The 14,553-nt window shown below is 36.3% G+C and overlaps 1 protein-coding gene across 1 annotated transcript; it reads right to left on the bottom strand.

The window, feature by feature from the left end:
• Positions 1-2,182: 2,182 nt before the first annotated feature.
• LOC137260640 (uncharacterized) lies at positions 2,183-7,625 on the bottom strand. The gene is made up of 2 exons (XM_067798243.1): positions 7,229-7,625; positions 2,183-2,427 (listed from the first exon to the last, which is right to left on the bottom strand). Exons 1-2 carry the CDS (start codon positions 7,623-7,625, stop codon positions 2,183-2,185), a joined length of 642 nt encoding a protein of 213 aa, XP_067654344.1.
• Positions 7,626-14,553: the final 6,928 nt, after the last annotated feature.

Genomic DNA, 14,553 nt, shown 5'->3' with positions numbered 1-14,553 from the left:
TGTGAAGGTCAGTCCACGATGACCTCTGTGGAAGTGCCCATTTTCCTAACATATTCAACGTGTGACTCCCTCTGACACCCCTCCATCATCCAGGTGGACTTTTAGAAAGGTTAACTGGCCTTTATATGCTATACAGTGTGCTGACAAACTTAAACCCGAACATTGTATTGATGTTCCTAATGCTATCAAGTGCTTTTCTGATGAACTAAATAACATTGCTGATGGGTATATTCCAAAGTCCTCTGCAGTTCCACGCATTCGAAAACCATGGTTCAACGATGAATGCAAACACGATAGTAAGGCAAGGAAAAAGGCAGAACAATATTTTCGGTGCCACCCAATGGTGCATAAATGCAACAAATTTCAGCCTCTAAATGTTAAAGCGCGGTGAAAGTGTTAACTTAATAAACGTCAATCTTGGAAAACATATGTATCCAAAATATATTCTCGTACGCCAATGTCGCAAGGTCAATTGGATTAAGCCGTCGTACTATGTATGACTTGCGAGGTCGTCTACAACAAACTCTCAGAAGATCGTCAAATCGTCCTACGTCACCTACGTGACAGATTTCTGCCGGCTACACGAACCAGGGCTGAGATGTTTAGACGTCGATTGTCCACCGTCATTGGATCCAGAACAATATTTTCTAGGTTACTGGATAGTAGTTTCACGGCTGAAGCAAACCTCTAAAACACATGTACATTCAAAGACACCCTAAACATAAACAATATATAATCTATTCCGACTCTATTTCTTGTCTTAACGGCTCTTAAATACATGTATATTCAAAGACACCCTAAACATAAACAATATGTAATCTATACCGACTCTATTTCTTGTCTTCAGGCGGTTAAAAACGTATCATGTAAACATCCACTTTTAATAGAAATTATTCAGTTGTATGAAGAGCTTGCTACTGGCCAATACGACGTCGTTTTTTGTTTGTTATCCAGTCAGTTTGGCATTTCTGGGAATACAATGGCCGATCTTGCTGCACCCTACATTGGTTATACCTACTTGGGTTGTCAGTCCAGATTTCAGGTCATCATGGGACAGTGCCGTATTGGATACACATGATATTTACATGCATAGCTGTTGAAAGGTGAAGATCCCCCGTTTTGTATCCCTTGTGATGACAGAGTCACGGTCAAGCATATACTGCTTGAGTGTGTTGAATTCTCCATCACAAGGGATAAATATTTCAATGGCAAAATTGTAAAGGATCTTTTCACCACTGTCAGTTCTCATTCAATTATTGTTGGGTTTTTTTAAAAAAAGATATGACTTTTCATGAATGAATTTTTATTAATGTGTTGTAGATAGACTGTATTTTAATAATGGTGGTATAAATTCGCAACTGGTATTATTAGCGGTTGTATCCTAAAAGGGGCTTAAAGTATCGTTAAATTATTGTCCTCCTGAGAGAGTACGTAAGTCCCAAATCTTTCACAGTTTAATTTTTGCTTACCCGATTTTAAACGTAGCATATTTGTTCTTTTTAAATTTGGCTAAACTTTCGTACAATCGCCAGTGACTGAGGGAATGGTGTAAATGGAACTAGGGTCCATGCATGTAGCAAATGTACTGTATGTCCTCATGGACCCTGGTATGGTGATCTACCTTCAGTTGTTGGCGATCTAAAGCCCGTTTTTATATTGAATAGTCCTCTATTGTTAACCTGTCTCAGATTCAATTACTAGTTTTAAATATCTATCCTTCGTTGACAGATTATTTACCATTCAGTATTATGTATAATCTTAATGGTTCTCGTCACAATATGGCTGAAATATTGCCATGTCACGTCAAATATTAATTCACTCACTCACTTAATTGCCTAATCAGGAAAATAAACCCCACTGTCCAACGTCACAATCATTCTAAGGAAGAATTTGGCTATCCATAAAACTTCCTTTTCCTTCAGTGTAATAGGCACAGGTCACTGGAATGTTTTCAACAAATCTTTATCGGCATGACATTGTGATTGCTGAAGTATTGTTTATTGATATTGAAATAAATCAGAGTTCTCGTTCTTGTTTGAAGTAGTCCTGATACCCATACACGATATGAATTCCTTCGAGGGCGCACAAGTCGCTATTTGGTTTGAATAGCAAGAGCGGGTCACGAATGACCCAGTGCATGGGTTTTCGTTGCCATACCAAGTAAAGTCATAAGGAGTGCCTTTCACATGTTTCTCTCCGTCCATGTTTCCCAAGTGTTGTCAGGATTGATATCAGAGGGTCGTGGCCGTTCAAAATATAACTGACAGGTGCCGGTTGTGCTCTGGTAGCTGACCGACCTACAGCTGATCATGCCTTGACATCTTCTGATGCAGTTTACCATAGAAGCGGCCGTCACTGAAGACAACATTTGGCGTGTACTCCAACCATAAGGCACCATAAGCTCAAAGTAATTCCCGGGGTAGCCATCTAAACAAAGAACATAGGTGTACAATGTATGTATTAAATCCAGATCAATGTGAAAAGAAGTGACAAAGAACATTTCTCAATGCCGAATAACCTTTCAACAGTCACATTCCTTTGTTGTTGAGCAATAATTCCAGCAGATCTAGCTTAGATGCATTTCACAACTTTCGGAAACAATTTCATGTGCTCTTGTCGGCGGAGTCTTTTTTTTTTTTTTTTTTTTTTTTTTTATTATCCATTCAACTCAGTAGACAGATACACAAATAAATGATGCAACAGCACAAGTACATAATAAGACAAAAGTTCATATGGATAAAAGTTATACATACTGGATATATGGCAGCAGTGGTGACCATTTTCTGTCAAATGGTAACATTTTATTATTCTTAGTAGCAATAAACTTTTCAGTTTTGAAAATATCACCCAGTATTTTTAGAAATGCATCCAGTGATAACTTGGTGTTTTTAATACTTGATACATGAATGTATTTTTTACCAGCAAGAAGTATATGGTTCATTAAGTCAGTATTATTTCCACCAATTAAGACTGTATATTTTGTCAGGGTAAATGTTTCTGTTGTCTTATTGTCAATATATTCTTTCAGTTTCAACCAGAATGTTTTCACACATTCACATTCCCAATAAATATGTATCAAATTTTCAGACACTAAGTTACAAAAAGAGCAAAGTTCATCATCAACTAATTTCATTTTCAGTAATTCTTTTTTTGTGTATATAATATTATGAATAAATTTAAATTGAAAGTCAATCAATTTTGTATCTTTTGTGCATCTTCTATAATCTTTAAAAATATATTCCCATGGGATTACAGTGTCAAAGAGTTGTTGCCATTTTTCACATGTAGAAGGGAAAGTTTCAGTACTTATAAGCTTATCATAGAAATATCTTGACCTCTTTGGTGCTGAAAGTAAACATATCAGTGGTGTGCTGAGATAGTGATTATGAACAATCAATAGATTATTTCTAATAGTATCTTTCCATTTTCTTGGTATATTTGAAAGAACCTGGTAGTAATCAAGAACTGTGCCTTTGATTTTGTAAGCTTTCTTAAGTTCATTAAATGACAAAATACCCTGATCATTACACAAGTCTCTTATAGAGTGAATACCCTTAAAATACCAATGTCTTATAATAAAATTACTATTTTGGAATTGATGGTTGAACCAAAGGGGTTCAGATAAGATTTGATTAATATCTGTAAAATCAGTTTTATGTGTTCTATAAAATATTCCCCATGCTGCCAACACATCTTTCCAATAGGGATTAATTATTTTCACATAATTTTCAATGTTGGCTCCAAGCAGAAATATATCCTTGAATGGAAAGGTACTAGGGCTAGTGTTTTTATTTTGGAGATATTTATTTAATACTGACAGTTTTAATGAGTTAATGAATACCTCTATATTAACCATTCTTAGTCCCCCTTCTTCATATTTTCTAATAAGTGTTGTTCGCTTTATCTTATCGCGCTTATCATTCCAGATGAATTTATAAAATATATTGTTTAATTTATCAATGAATTCCTTTGGAGGATTTGGGAGTGAAGTGAATATATGCACTAATGATGAGAGTGCTAAAGTTTTAATAACCGTTATTTTCCCTATTAATGTCAAATTTCTTTTTCTCCAATTCCCAAGAGTTCTATTAATAATTTCTAGTCTTTTTCTTGTATTAATTACCCAAAGGTTATTCAACTTAGGATTAAGCTTTATTCCTAGTACATCAAAATCCCCACTGTGCCAATCAAGCTTAAGATCCTGACATAACATCATGTTACTACCTGCCATTGAGCCTATCCATATTGCTTTAGTCTTCTTTACGTTTATTTTTAAACCAGACATTTTGTAGAAATTATTTAGGGTGTCAATTGCTATGCTTAAGCTTTCTTCACATCCATCAAGAAATAATTCAGTATCATCTGCATATTGTCCAATTTTATGTTCAGTATTATTCAACGTCATTCCTTTTATTGCACTGTTGTTACGGATCATTGTTCCTAAAATTTCTGCCACTAAAAGGAATATGTAGGGAGAGACCGGGTCGCCTTGTCTACAGCCCCTTTCATTGTGAAAAAACTGAGATAGATGACCATTTTGTATAACACAAGATGTAGGATCATTGATTAATATTTTGATCCATTTTTCCATATTAGGTCCAAAGCCAAATTTTCCTATTGTTAGAATTATAAATTCTTTAGAGACAGTGTCGAAAGCTTTTTCAAAGTCAATAAGTAACAACAGTCCCTTTTTACCCTGTAATTTTGCTTCAAACATAATATCATATACCAGTCTAATGTTCTCACTAATACATCTTCCAGGGATAAAACCTGTCTGAGTTTCATGAATTAGTGTATTCAAAGTTTTTTTAATTCTATTGGCTATACATGTACTGAGTATTTTATACACAGAATTTAGAAGGGAAATTGGGCGCCAGTTTTTTAACAACTGTCTATTTTTGTTAGCTTTTGGAATGCATGTGATGACGCCTCTTTTGATTGTTGGACTTAACATATTTTGCCTGAATGTTTCTGATATATATCTACAAACCCAAATATGGAGATCTTTCCAGAAAAATTTAAAGAATTCTATTGGGAAACCATCTATTCCTGGGCTTTTGTTATTTTTCATTGATTTAACAGCTTGTGTTATCTCATCTATTGTAATGCCACCCTCAAGAGTTTCAGCTTCAACAGTTGTTAGTTTTGGTGTAATAACATCATTGAATATCTCAATATATTTACTTGCTATTGTACCACCTGATGCATATAGATTTTCATAAAATTTTCTCTGCTCATATAGAATAGCCTTACCATCTGATATTACTTCTCCTTTATCATTAATGACACTATTCATAAGCTTACTGGCATAATTTCTGTTTTCGAGATGACAGAAATATTTGGTTGTTTTTTCTCCTTCCTCGTACCACTGAATTCTATTTCTTATTTGTATACCTCTTATTTCAGCTTCTTTTAATTTTTCAAATTCTAGTTTACATTTGGATAGTTCAGCAAGTTTAGTTTCACACACTGTTTGGAAATTTTCTCTGATTTCTTCTTCCATTGCAGAGATTGTTTTTTCTAAATTTTTCATTTTTTCAGTCTTGATTTTTTTTAGGTAGGAAGAGAATGATATTGTTTTCCCCCTCACTTTCATCAAAAATGTTTCTAAAAACAATGTGTCACTTATTTTAAGTTGTAATTTTGAGTCCTCAGTATGACCTAGTTCATCCTCAGTGCAGTTACAGTATTCTAATTTTGTTTCAAGAAGCATGTCCTTGACCATATTTACATAGTCTTGATTATATAGTAATGATGTATTTAATTTCCAGTATCCACCACCCCGTTCCTTATGAAGTTCACTGGAAAAGGACATAGTAATTGCCGAATGATCAGATTTATATCCTGGAAGTATGGAACAGTCACTTGTCATGTTTGCTAAATCTTGTGAAACTAAAAAGAAATCAAGTCTGGACTGTTGTTTCGGGGTTTTTTTCCACCATGTGTACTTTTTAACATCGTAATTTCTCTCCCTCCAAATGTCTATCAAATCATACTTTTCTATATTATCTAACAATACCTTTCTTGCTTTTGGATTATTAATATGTTTATAATTTTCTAAGTCAATGGAAGGATTAAGAACTAAGTTCCAGTCTCCACATATCACATATCAAATTGTCGGCGGAGTCTTGCTAAAATGTTATTTGATGAGGGTTACATTCAAGGCCTCAGAAAGCCTTTCAAAAAGCGCAATATGCATTATTTGGACTTGTGACTTGAAGTGACCTTGCATGCCTTTGTATTTGTCCACGAGAACAGTTCACGTGCCTTTGCATCTGTTGGCGACAGGTTCCCTCGGTGGACCATGAAACCGCAATATTGTTTTGTACAACAGATAATAACAAACGATAAATACCCACTTTGACTTTTTCCGTGCAGCGGTGATATTGTTATGATCACTAGTTAATGCCATCTAAAGAACGAGCATAGTTGTACAGCCCATGTTTTACAGACTGATCAATGTGTGAAGAATCAAAATGGCAAAGAACTGTCCACAAAGTCCAGTAACTGGTCAACAGTCAACCTTGCTTTAATGTTGAAGTATGTCTAGCTATTGGTGAATAAATTTCACAATTTTTGAAAACAATGGGGCGAACTCTTGTCAGGGGACAGGTGCTCAAATGTGGCTGGAAAAGACTTTCAAAAAGAGTTATATACATTCAGACATTTTTTACATTAGACTTGGAATGACCTTGTATTCCTTTGTTTTTCGGTGTGAAGAATTTACTTGTCTTTGCGTGTATTTGTGACGGGTTCCACTGGTGGGTCAGTGTGCACTCACCTTTTGACAAACATCTGATAGCCTTACCGTTTGAAAGTTATTAGAACACATTCTTAAGATATAACTGGCATCGCACAAGTCACTTCGCATTTAGCAGATGTGTTTTATAATGCAAATGGTTTTGTAGCTTGTATCATTTCTGTGTATATTTTATCAAATAAAGATAGAACACACATCATTTATCCAAACTGTACACAAACGATTATTTACAAAGTACCACTATACAACTACAGTATTGTTTAGTGTAAAAGATAATGAAAAAACGACAGAATTTTGAGTTGACTCACAATTTTGATAAGTGTAGCAACGGCCATCATATTATCGACAGTGGGTAATTATTTCCACAAAGACTTTCTCGGCCAAAAGCACATACAACACTTGAGGACAGAAGTAGATATTCTGTCTACAAACAAATCAAGACTCACACAAGTTGTTGGCTTTCCTTACCGAATTCCCAGTCAAATACTGCATTCCAACCGGATCCAACTGCAAAATACTGGACGTCAAAGTCCCTTTGCTGTTCAGTAAACATGAAGGTTCGTTCTCCCACGTAAGTTCCTTCACCGATGCTAAGCAATCTGCCAGTCCAGTTGACCCACATTGGCCTCATCTCGTTACAATTCAAGTATGGGTATCTTTGAGAGTATCGGGTTGAACAAGCACTGCACGGCTCCATCAAACACTTATCATTTCCCCATCCACCAAGCAAAATGTAGGCGTTCTTAGCTGAGCCGAAGTCGGGTCCATCATACAGTCGTATGTAACCATCATGGCACCCTTTGACCCGGAAGAGAATTGATGACCTATTCTTGATGTCAACGCCATATTCGTGTGTGTTGTACATCTTTTTTATGACAGGACGACAGTTTTCTAACAAGAGGTGTGTATATTCACATTACTGTTCCTCGAAATTCTATATCTTGCCTCGTAGACGTTTATCCTTTGTTTGTAATTGTACCTATTCCTATGATGTTTTCTCAACATGTGTATGATAGATAGTACTTGTGACATAAACTGTATGAGACGAAGTGTTAGAGTGACTGTTTAGTACATGAGCGTCAGTGGTCAAAAGATCAAAATCAATAGTACAAGCAAGATGTGATAACCTGTTTCTACGCGCTTGCAGAGTGGTAAACTAACCACTTATTCATACATATGAAACATTTTCATATCCAAACTATGTCACAGTTTATCTGTGTTTGTAAATAATGCAATATAGAGTTCAAGGTGATATCAATTAAATTACAAGGAAACGTCGACTATTAACTTAGCTATAATATTACCGTTTATTAAATTACCAAAGTGTAGACATGTTTTCAAATGTAGGAATTTTCCTGTTTCTTCTGCCCTATCTGCCGACACAAATTTGGTCACGTAGACACTCTTGCTTGCTTATCAACGACGTACATGATATCGGGGCATAAGTTGACATTTGAGTCGACTCCAGTTCGTTATTTTATAACAGTATAAACAGTACGTCACTTCCCAAATAACCAGACCATCAACTTCTCATAAGTAAATATAGCCTGCGACTTTTAAACAAGAGATGAAGATGTCTTGAAGAAAAATACTTTTAAATAAAAGTTCATCCTGCCATTTAAAGCAATTCATCATTTATAACTTGGGCCAAATGTAAGAAATATTCAGTTCCGTGAAACTGTTGCGAGTAACAACTTCTGTATGTAAATGATGCCCGTATTTTAGGAAAGTATCATACAACATAATCAGATGAAAACAACTCGCAGTTTGCTTATATTTCGTTAGTAATATTTCCAGTTGTATATGGTTGAAGGTCTACTGAAGTTGATTAATCTGTATATATTTTGTACGTTTTCGATAAATACTAGTGGGAGTTTGTACTCTTCAACAGTTTCACGACACATAAACATTGTGTAGGTAGGAACAATCTAGCATCATCGAGAGTGAAGTCACAGGAATTATTTATAGAATTTCTAGAAATTTCAGAATCCAAAACGCAAGAAGAGTCTTATGACAAATATGACTGATTATTTTCCACATGTATTAATGAAATGAAGTATTCTTTAAAACATATCATTGTTTTGTTTTATTTTCACTAATAATAAAGGATGACAATTAACAAATTTACTTACGTGGATGTATTTATTTACGGGATTCACAACACTAAGTGTTGGTAATCTAACCTTGCAGTGATATCAGAAGATGATATTGTTTCTTATGTTCTACAATCGCAACAAGTTTCAACTCAAACCTTTCTGAAACGTTAGGGAAACCCCATGGAACCGTATTTGAAACTTTTTAGAAGATTTCTAATGTTTCTGGCACTCGTTTCGTCAGAACGTTTTTAAAACCTTAAAAAAACTCGTACAAAAAACTCAAAACAATTCTGTGTTAGCGGGAATACAATGCCTTGATTCAAGAAACAAACCAGCCATGTCGTCGCTAGGCACAGTCTGGTCGTAAGGATGAATAGAGACATTTGGCACCTTGTGTTATCAGAACAGTTAACTGGTCCTAAGAATGAAAGGAGACGTTACGGCCTTACTTTATTATCAGAATAGTTATTTGGTCATAAGGATGAATTTCGACTTTCCGACCCCATTGAGTTTTGGGAACTGCTAATCGACCTTCAGGAGGAGCGAAGACATGACGACCCTCTTAAGTTATCTGAACAGATAACCGTCCTTTGGGCAAGGAAGAAGAAGACTCTCTTTTTCTCTTCAGTTATTCGACCTCCAGGACAACAGAGGACATCACGACATTTCGATATTTTGTTTTCACACCAGTTAGAGGGGGTAAGGATGAAGTCACGCATTACGACCTTATGGTGTTTTCGGAACAGTTAAACGACTTTGAGTGCAAAAGAAGACATCACGACTATACCTTGTTTTTCAACAGTCAACAGCCAGTAAGAGAGAAAACATTATGACCCATTTTAGGTGCAGTATCATGCTAGTCAGGACGAGAGAAGATGTCACAATCATATTTTAGTATCTTGATCATTTGAAAGAACACTGAAGCTTATGCAATATGAAATGGCATCACATGGCAATGATCACTGGATACAAATCTATAGCGTTAGATTTGCTGTTATAGAGTGTCCACTTAACCGTGGAGAAAAATATCAGACGGATAATATAACACACAATGAACACTGTTGCCTTACTGTTGCCACCAGAGAGTACTTTGTTTATTAATACGAGGAAGTTCGGCTGAGTAGCAACATTTATGTACTGAAAATGAGCAGTTAACAGCATGACAGCAATAATATTTCTTGTCCTTGTGTTTGCACGAACAAATGCTCATAGTTTGATTTTGAAAAATAACTTTAACGAGAAAATAAAGTAATAGGCAAGGATTAAAACCTCGAATTTTTTTAAGTAGATGAATATCGAGTAAATGAACAAAAAATGAAAAATAAGCTTGAATCAGTGAGCAAATAATTGAAGTTAATTGAAATGATCAGAAAAAGAAATACAGAAAACAACACTATTTGTTTATTTATGGAAAAAGAACATTATGTAAGAAAGTAGTACCTTGTAAATAAGATCAGGTTGAAAATATGTAATTCTTTACAGGGACATGCGTGCTCCCAACTGTATCAAACTGAGAGAACAGTTTGTATACTGAAGATGATAAGCGTAATTTTGTTTCCTCCTTTGTATTACTGAAGACGTTTTAGACAATCGTTAACCAATGAACTAGTGCAGCTTGTCTTTGAAATCAATTTCACCAACTTTATTCTAGATCACAAACAAATTATCCAAACTCACAACATATTTGTTGTCTCCACTCTTCTTAATACCTTTGGTGTTGCTATTCTCAGTATACCCAGTGCCAATTAACATTAAAGAAGAGAGTTCTGTGGATGTCAGCTTCTTTATATGAGGAAGACAACGTTTCGGAGTACATCCTCCTTTTAACGCCCTGTCTCAAAGGAGTACATACATACTTATTCCTTCACCACGTGTAAGAAACAGAAACATTTAACGAACTTGTGGTAAGAGAAAGTATGTTAGTGCATCATGGAATCAAACAGTGCATAGAACAAGTATGCTCTCTGTTATTTAGGCAATCCGTCCAGTAATAAAGTAAAGTTTACTGCCGATGGAATGTATGGTGAGTTGTGTTGTATTATTTTTTTCAATTTCAAAATAAGTACATTGCAAATTATCATAAAACATCCAAATGTCATGGGGTACCTTTATGTTTTACGCCCTGAATATACGATCAAAAGTCCTGCTTTAGTTGTCATTTATATTTCATGGAACAAAATAATGAATCGCCGCTGTTGTTTCGTGAATATCTCTGGTACGTTCTTAAACAGCAGTTCATAGTCCCTTTGTATAACCCGGAAAGTCTTGAAAACTGATTCTGACAAAACACGAAATTACCTGCAACAGTGTGGATAGAGAATCCCATCTTTGTCCAAAAGCTCTAACGTAGCTCTCGTGTTACCCGCTTCTTCCCAGCGTAACAACACTATCCGGTATGGATAGCGACAAACACACGTGCAGTGAGTCAAGGAAACAAATTAAATATTAACGAGCATTAATGTCACGCTTCTCTCTGTTAGTGTGATCTTTGGTGTATATGGTGGACAAACCATACACGGAAATATTCAACCGATACTCCAAAACACAATGTTATCATTGCATAGAACGGGTGTTTCATTGTCTAAGCTACAATAGAACCGACTCATTTGTCCAGTGGACAGTCGGTGTTCCTATCTCCTGGTTCTTTTGGAGAACTTTCCCGTACTATGTATGCGAGTGACCAGATATACTTGCTCGGACAAGACCGACTTCAACACGATTGGTTGAATGTCTTTTCCACAGGTTGGCATTCAGCATCTTTCCATCAGTATGTTGTGTTTTATGTTGTTCTGTCAGTTTTCAAATCGTACTTCAATAAAGTTCACCCACATATCACATCTTTTCTAGTTTATTTGTTCCATAAAGTCACTGAATTGTTTCAAAATCAAAATTTACTTAAATGTTTTGGAAAAATCATGATGAAAGCCATAGTTTCTCGTCCCACCGGTGACGTTGTTTTTCTCAGAGAAATGCACTTCCTGTACTGCTTACCAGACAACATATCATATATACTTATCACCTTCACATGGATTCAATGGTAATATTTTTCAAGAAAAAGATAAAAGCATCTATCTTGAGAGGATAGAAATTCTGTTCATCAATAACAGCTGAAAATGTATTAAGTCAACCATTGTAGACATATTAATAAACTTGACCAAAAGCACAAGCATCTAATGTGTTGTTATCATTGCATTTTTCATTGTTTTATGTATGTGTGGCGTTAAAAGTAATATATTTAGATTCCTTGTGCGATGAGCTTTTATTTGATATATCACATGACATAATCATTGACAAAATATCTGTGTGTATAATCATTTTAATGACTTTGGCGGCCATCTTGAAATTGGCGGCCATCTTGAAAATGCCACAAGGTAGAATTTGCAGGTATTGCCGTCACTGATATTGTGCATCTTGATTCCTATGCCGTCGTCTCGCTAACACTGACAGTCGGTCGGGAAACTGTTGGTATCTTCGCAAGCCTATGTCTTCTGTCTTTGTTTTCTAATCTACTCCATCTTTCATCACCAACCATGAATTTTCTGGGATCAAAACATTGTCAGTACCGTAACCACGACCGTCAATCCGGACACGATCACCGACCCTTGACCTCAATAATTTGCATCCATATGGCCGAAACGGATGCCAAAACTATACACAATCCACTGTATGACAAAAATAGATATTTTAAACTTTTGTCATAGTTGGAGGTATGAATATTCACATTTCTGTTCTAAAAACGCCAATTTGAACAGTCAGATTGATAAATTATCACTTAAGCGTTTCAATCAAATTCTGTGTCTTGCCTTATGAATGTTCAATACCTTTCACGACAGTCAGCGTTCTGTCATCACCTTTCCTTGCACTCGATAGCTGATTTCCAACACTTCATTGTAAGTTGGGGTAAATTGGTGCTTTGAACGATTCAATATTTTGTTAACAGATGTTCTTCACTGGACTGTTTCAACAGAAGGAACTCATATCGAAAGAACTATACCGTCATAAATATATTATGCACCTGGTGGCAAAGCCACGTTGAGTCATAAGTTATTCAGACTTAAGTTACATTAGATGCGAGTGAATAGGTTTATAGGATGGACACATTGTCCTCCTGCACTTTTTGGCACGACAGAAATGACATTATGTTTTGCATTTTAAACAATATTGTATGAACATGCTCTTTTTGGGGACACTTTCTTCATACAAACCAATATGATTTGCATCATGAATATCACCATAACTTGTTCGCAGATGGACAGGGTTGGTGAGTCACAGCGAAAACTGGATTCGATTATCCATTTGGGCACAATGCTTCTATCCCATTATTTGTCTCAAACAAATGTGGATGTTTAATAGGTTATGTACATAGTAAATAATTCTGCACCAAAAACTGACCCTTGTAGTACTCCCATGCTCTATACACTGGTTGCAACCTTTTGAAAATCAGCAAATCGTTATTTTAATTTTCTATGAGCTTTATTCCAAGACTCCATTTCTCCCTGGAACTAACACATAAAGCAATCATTATAAACCGGATCTTTTAGTGTATTCCGCAGGGGAGTGATGTACCGTCATTTTTTACTGTGTTATATTATTACTTCAGCAGTTTTTAGGAACATTGGGGGATTTACGTACATGTAAAGGGTCGCGTGAAGCAAGTCATTGTGTTTCGAGAGATATGGTGCTGTACATGGTGCTTCAGTTGATATAGCTTAATCCTGTAGGAATAATAATTTTGATAGGCACGACATATGTCTAGTTTTGGTGAATGAATTATTTTAGATTTACCCCGCATTTAGAAATATTCTTACAACATGACGGGGACACTGCAGATGGGCTTTTCATACACTGTACCTAATCGAATCGATCCCGGGTCCCTGACGTGACGAGCGAACGCTTTAACCACTAAGCTACGCATCTGTCCCTTGTTACGAGTATGTATTTTCTGTATATTTTGTTGTTAATTCAGTAATAATTATTATTGGGTCACAATGTTTAGTGTTTTGAATAACAATTATAATGGGTCAGATTTCGTATAATAGATGATCCACATTTTTAGGGTTTGGGCAGGAGGCAGAATTATCTGCCCATAACTTCCTGTTTGTTTACTTCCGTGCATGTTTTGCACATGCATTCCCTGTACTCTGGTCGTTTCAGCCAAAGCTATTGGAAGTGGCGGTCGCTCGACGCTTTCATGTTCATCCATCTACTATTGCTCGTCTCAGACACCGTTTCAGTACCACGCCAACAGGTGCCGATCGAAGCCGACTTGGTGCGCCACCTGTAACAACCGCTGCTCAAAACCGTGACATCCGACATCAACAGACAGCTTTTGATACAGCAAGGGGAACATTTGGGACACAGCAACATCGTATTAGCCTACAAACAGTCATGAAATGGGGTCGTATTAACGTCAACGTGGTTCAAGGCAGCCTAAATTATGTTAACAATGTCCTTCGTCCAGCGTAACTCCCATTGCCGGCTCGAAATGGCACCCGGGGACAGCTGGTCTTTCAGCTTGACAGCACCTCCCTGCAGGTTAAGCGAGACACTTTCTGCAATATCAGGATGTCCGTGTTTTGGATTGGCCTGCATTGTCTCCAGACATGAACACGATTGAACACCCGTTGGATGAACTTGGACGACGGATTCGAACTCAAATCGTGCCGCCATGAACTGTTGCAGAGTTGACACAGGCAC

The sequence above is a fragment of the Haliotis asinina genome, chromosome 14 (genome assembly GCF_037392515.1).
Source record: "Haliotis asinina isolate JCU_RB_2024 chromosome 14, JCU_Hal_asi_v2, whole genome shotgun sequence".
Lineage (NCBI taxonomy): Eukaryota > Metazoa > Mollusca > Gastropoda > Lepetellida > Haliotidae > Haliotis > Haliotis asinina.
This window is presented reverse-complemented; position numbering and strand designations above follow the sequence as displayed.

Excerpts from the sequence above, each read along its gene's own strand:
- LOC137260640 (XM_067798243.1), bottom strand. The coding sequence starts at position 7,625 with ATGTACAACACACACGAATATGGCGTTGACATCAAGAATAGGTCATCA. Across the intron at positions 2,428-7,228 it reads AGTATTTGACTGGGAATTCG|ATGGCTACCCCGGGAATTAC; the intron begins GTAAGGAAAGCC and ends TTCTTTGTTTAG.